General features: G+C 46.1%; 1 protein-coding gene across 1 annotated transcript in view; it reads left to right on the top strand.

The window, feature by feature from the left end:
• Positions 1-259: 259 nt before the first annotated feature.
• Positions 260-5,186, top strand: part of LOC102470671 (serpin B6) — an 11,724-nt gene continuing 6,797 nt past the window's right edge. The window contains exons 1-3 of the mRNA XM_014592918.1: positions 260-537; positions 2,718-2,867; positions 5,170-5,179. Coding sequence (XP_014448404.1) covers positions 373-537; positions 2,718-2,867; positions 5,170-5,179 — 325 coding nt within the window. The 5' untranslated portion in view covers positions 260-372. The remainder of the gene's footprint in view (positions 538-2,717; positions 2,868-5,169; positions 5,180-5,186) is intronic.

Raw genomic sequence — 5,186 nt, 5'->3', positions numbered from 1 at the left:
TTCTGTAGTCCCGCTCCCAGGAAGTGCATGCCTTTTCTGGCTTTTCTGGCTCTGGGGCAAGTGTGCTGATAGGATTTGCTACCAAACTGGACCATACTATTAGGTCTTTGGGAAAATCATGATGCATTAACATGTCATGATTCTCCCAACAACCCAATAAAATAAATGTATAGTTTTTCACCTAATGATACAAATGCAAAATAATTTTGAGAGCCCCATAGATACTCAGAGTCACGTGTGTGTGTGTGTGTGTATTTGCTCTCTGAAGCAAAGCATCCATGGTAACTTCATGAGGAGAGTGAACATAAGTAGACGTGTGTGTTTGGGTTTATGTGATACTGATTTAGAACTTGTCGTCCCAGGCTCGCCATCATGGATTCTCTATCAAAAGCCAATGGCACCTTTGCCGTAAATCTTTTAAAAGTGCTGTGTGAAGACAACTCAAGGAATGTGTTTTTCTCGCCTGTGAGCCTGTCCTCCTGCCTGGCCATGGTTCTCATGGGAGCCCAGGGAAACACCGCAGCCCAGATGACTAAGGTATGGAACACCGTCGAAAGACAGCAGTAAATGTTGGACATTGCTGATCGTAGCGGGTCCCTCATATTTCAGATCCCAAAGGGATTGTTCTCTGCACAGAGTTTTGCCGGCATCGTAGGGGTGTAGATGTAGCTACAGGCAAGAATACGGTGCTGTAGGGGAGTGGATGGAGAGTTACAGGGAAGATATGTTACTGCTGCCTGAGCACCTTGGGAGGATCCCCCTGCTCTGTTGGGGAAGGAGGGTGGCACTGCATTCCAAGGACTGGGTAGTTCACTGTGTGGCTTAGCTGTCCATGAGTAGCTGTGAAGTCACGTGGTTCAGATGCAGTCTTGTGCTGTCCTTTGGATGTTATCAGCTGTTTTTCCATGCTTAGAAATTTTCTTATTTAACTGAGGACCTCGGAAGAATGGTATTTGTCCGTCAAAAATGAAGTAGTATTTCACTTATTTGTTGAGGAGTAGCCACACCCCAATAGTTAGCAACAGGGTGACAATTTCCTGTTTGCTGATTTCGGTGGATCTGGTGGTGCATCTGCCCACTGAGTGCCGGAGGGTCCCTTGTGTCAGAGGCTCAGCCAGGGTGCCTCTCACCTCTTCTCTGTGGCCTTTTTGGCTCGAGCTTCCCACACACGCCTCTTTGGCAGAGCAGCCCAGGGTCCCTGAGGCTCAATAGCTGAGTTCCAGGAGGAGCGGCCCAGGAGGGCAGGTTGGAGTGCAGGTGCTCAAGTCTCTGCCTGTGTCCTGCTTACTAAGGCCCCACTGGCTAGAGCCCGAGAGGGACTGAGCAAAGGCATGGACCCTGAAGGCATGGCTCACCAGGGCCACCCATGACTGCTGTCATCTGCCGAGGCCCCCTTCCCTTCCCAGAACCCCAAACTCTCATTGTGGGGTCAGGCTCATGCTAGAAGTCCAGGAGTAACAGGAGTGAACCAGGAACTGAGGCTCTTCTGATGTAGCTCCTCAGGTATTGTTCCCTGGAAAGCAGGATTTGTAAACTAAAGAGTCAAATTATCTGCACACCCGCTACTCCACTTTCTCTTCTCGAGCATACAGCAGTGAGACAGGGAGGGATAACTGCAGCGGATACTTTCTTTTAAAACATTGTAGCAATGGGACTAGCAATTGGCTCAATGGCTATGTTGCTGGACTCCCATGTAGTTAAACATGGTTCAAGTCCTAGACCTGGTGGCTTAGACTCATGCTGGGCACGTGTGTGTGCGTGCCCAAGATTTTAAGAGGAGAATGGAGAAGGGATTCCAGTGTGGCCATCCTCCCTGGGGGATGATTTCTCGCTTTCTGTTTCTCTGTCTTTCTGGCAAGCACACATGCCCTATAGCAAAAACCTCTCCAAAAAAAGACCCTAAAAACTAAAAACATAGTGGCAGTGTATTAGTTTGCTAGGACTCTGCTGTAGCAGAACCTACATGGAGCAGTTTAAAATAAAGGCATTTATTTCTCACAGTTCTGAAGACTGGAAGTCTGAGATTAAGGTGTGTCCAGGGCCAGTTTCTCCTGAAGTCCCTCTCCTTAGCTTATAAATGGCCATCATCTCCCTTTGTCCTCTGTGTTGTCCCTCTGTGTGTGTCAGTCTTAATTTCTTCCTAAAAGGACACGAGTCATATTGGATTAGGGCCCATCCTGAAGACTGTACTTTAACTTGATCACCCTCTGAGGATCCTATCTTCGATTACGGTTATATTCAGAGATGTTGGGAGTCGGGACTGTAGATTTGGGGTGGGGGACAAAACTCAGTCCATGGGAGGAGGTGTGTGTGGGGAGGGGCACGCTGCAGCTCCTGAACAACAGCAGTTCCCAAATCCGGCCAGGGGTGTGTAAGTAGCACCGATCCAGCAGCAGGAAAGAGTCTGCACCTTCTGGGGTCAGGAGCCACCTGCACAGGCAGGGCTGGGAGGACCAACTGGCAGCCGTGTTTGCAGCCACAGTGCAAGTAGTAAGCATGAAGTGCTTGGGTCCATGCTGGGGCATTTCTGCTTGAACTTGTAACAAGAAGAACAGAGACTTGGAGGGAGCTTTCAAGACCTTCCGCCTTTCATCAGGTGGATCTTCTAAGCTGTAGCGGGGATCTGCACACTTGTTAGGCTGAGTTTGGTGGTGTACCCATTTCCTGAAGTCGTAGCACACTGAAGTTGTGTATTTTTATTCTGTTTTTCATTTTAGGCGCTTTCTTTTAATGAAAGTGACAATGGAGGTGTAGACATCCACCAGGGCTTCCAGCAGCTTCTCAGTGCATTGAACAAGCCTGACGCGCAGTACTTGCTGAGGACGGCCAACAGGCTCTTCGGGGAAAAGTCTTACGAGTTCCTCTCTGTAAGTCTCACTTGCTGGTTTTCATTAAGGACATCAAGGTAGGAGGTGGGAGGCGGGCTCGTGCGCTCCAGCGGAGTGGGGCTGCCAGTGTCCTTGCTCCGTATGTGCTCTCGGTAATTTGCCCCTTGTCACCTAGCAGTATGTCTTAAATTCTTTTCATCTCTGTGTAGGTGGGTCTGTCTCACTTTTAAAAGTCTCTTTTTCTCTTTTTCATAGGAGAGAGAGACAGACAGGCAACCCTAACAGGGTCTTCATGCCATGGTCTACCCCCAGTTCCATTTTGCCATCTGCTGACCCCTCATTGCATTTGTAAAGTTTCTATCTTTATTTCTCCCAGAAGCAAGAGATAGAAAAAGAGAGATACAGACAGACAGACAGACTGAGAGCTGGTACCTCCAACAGGGTTTTGAAACCACAACCGTGCCCTGGCCTCAGCCAGCCCTGGGTCGTGGGCATACGCATGTCCAGCGTCCTCAGTGAGGTCTGTGGATACAAATGGAGAACCTTCCAATGCAGGTCAGATTTGCAGAGCAGCAGTTTTATCACCGGGCTCCTTTCTGACCCCTCATTTTTCTTGCTTTGGAAAAAAAGAAACATTCATTTTCTCCATTTAGTTTGTCCCCATTTTCTAAATTGCCCATGATGACTACATTTCTTTTTCTTTTTTAGTTTGATATAGGGCACGTGTGCTTGCCAGGAGAGAGTAAGAGAGAAAGAGAAAAAAAGACAAAACAAATACAGAGGGCAAGAGAAAGCACCCCTCAGGCAATATGGCCATGGCATAATCCCTTCTCTTCTATTCTCATTTGGAACTTTGGGCATGTATGCACATGTGCCTGGCATGATTTTCAAACTGCCAGGCCTGGGACTCACACCACAGAGTTGGCCATGCACGCGGTCCAGCCGCCTCAAACTCCTTGGCATGTGCTGGCCCCATTTCTTCCTGTTTTATGACATTTCCTTATATTTTTGAGTCAATCTTACTCTTCTCTTGTGATTTTTTTCTGATCATTTTCACAGCTGTTTCAGACTCTAAATGAATTTTTGAAACAAACTGTTGTGAAAGGAATGTAATCAAACATGAGGTCAAATATTAGTAAGATCTGTACTTGATCATTGTTTTATTTAGTTTTATCTGTCAGCTCTTCTTTAGATTATTGTCATCTTTTCCTAAGCCTCCTGTGTACAAAAAACAAAACTGCCAAGAAGCGAGGCCTGGCTGTTTATTTAAAACACTTATTTGTTTTCTTCTTCTTTTTTGGTGCATATTTTGAGGAAGGTATTGATATTTAAAATGTTTTGATGTTGGGAAATAAAGAGATTAGAAGTATTTGTTAATTATTTCTTATTACTTTAGTGTTCCAAGAAGCTAACATCAAGTGTAATGGATGCTTAGCTATTCCGTTAGCTTGGTGACTTATAAAATAATAACTTAAATGACAGACGGTTCTCTTTTAGTGTGTTTAAAGGCTGTAAAAAGTCATCCAAAGGTGCAAGTTGTGAGTAACTGGTTTGCTTCCACACTATTTTCCTAGACTGAAAGATTAAAAAAATTTCAAAAGCGTTGGTCAAGGGAACCAGCAGTTAGCGTAATGGCTATGTCGCTGGACTCCCACGTAGTCAACTGCGCGGTTCGTGTCCCCGACCCAGTGGCTTAAAACTCACGCCGGGCGCGTGTGCATGCGTGCCCAAGATCTCGAGAGGAGAATGGAGGAGAAGGGATTGCGGCGTGACCATCCCCCCTGGGGGGTGATTTCTCGCTTTCTGTCTCTATGTCTCTCTCTGTCTGTCTGGCAAGCGCACGCACCCTACGGTGAAAAATCTCTCCAAAAAAAAAAAAAAAAGCATTGGTCAACAAGCAGAGCAGTGAAATTGGCAAAGTGTGAGCTCTGCAAGGATGAAATGAAATGATACATAATGTGTACTCCGGGCAGTGCCTGCAGCATCCTGAGAATTCAGCCATGACACATAAATCAGTGACAATGCTAATTCATCCGGTCTTCAGCATGACCTCTGAGCGGTAGCTGCTGCTGTCTCCTTTACAAGCTACTGCCTGCAGGGATCCAGGGGTTTGGAAAACTTACTTGGTCTCCAGATCAGTGTTTTACTTAGTTAATAAGCTAAGATTAAATGTAGTTTAAAAAATGGAAAGGTCAGACTTAAGGTTATGTCTCCATTTTGTTTTTGTAAATTACATCTGTAAAATCATAGAGTTAAGTGGTTTTCTGATTTGGGACAATGAAGCAGGTAGCCGTTGGTATCATCTCTGTACTGTGCAGTTATGTTGCTTTGTCTGTTCCAGTCCTTTAAAGATTCCTG

This window comes from Tupaia chinensis, unplaced genomic scaffold (genome assembly GCF_000334495.1).
Source record: "Tupaia chinensis unplaced genomic scaffold, TupChi_1.0 Scaffold138812_1, whole genome shotgun sequence".
Classification (NCBI taxonomy): domain Eukaryota; kingdom Metazoa; phylum Chordata; class Mammalia; order Scandentia; family Tupaiidae; genus Tupaia; species Tupaia belangeri.
Note: the sequence above shows the minus strand (reverse complement) of the source record. Positions and strands in the feature narration are given on the sequence as shown.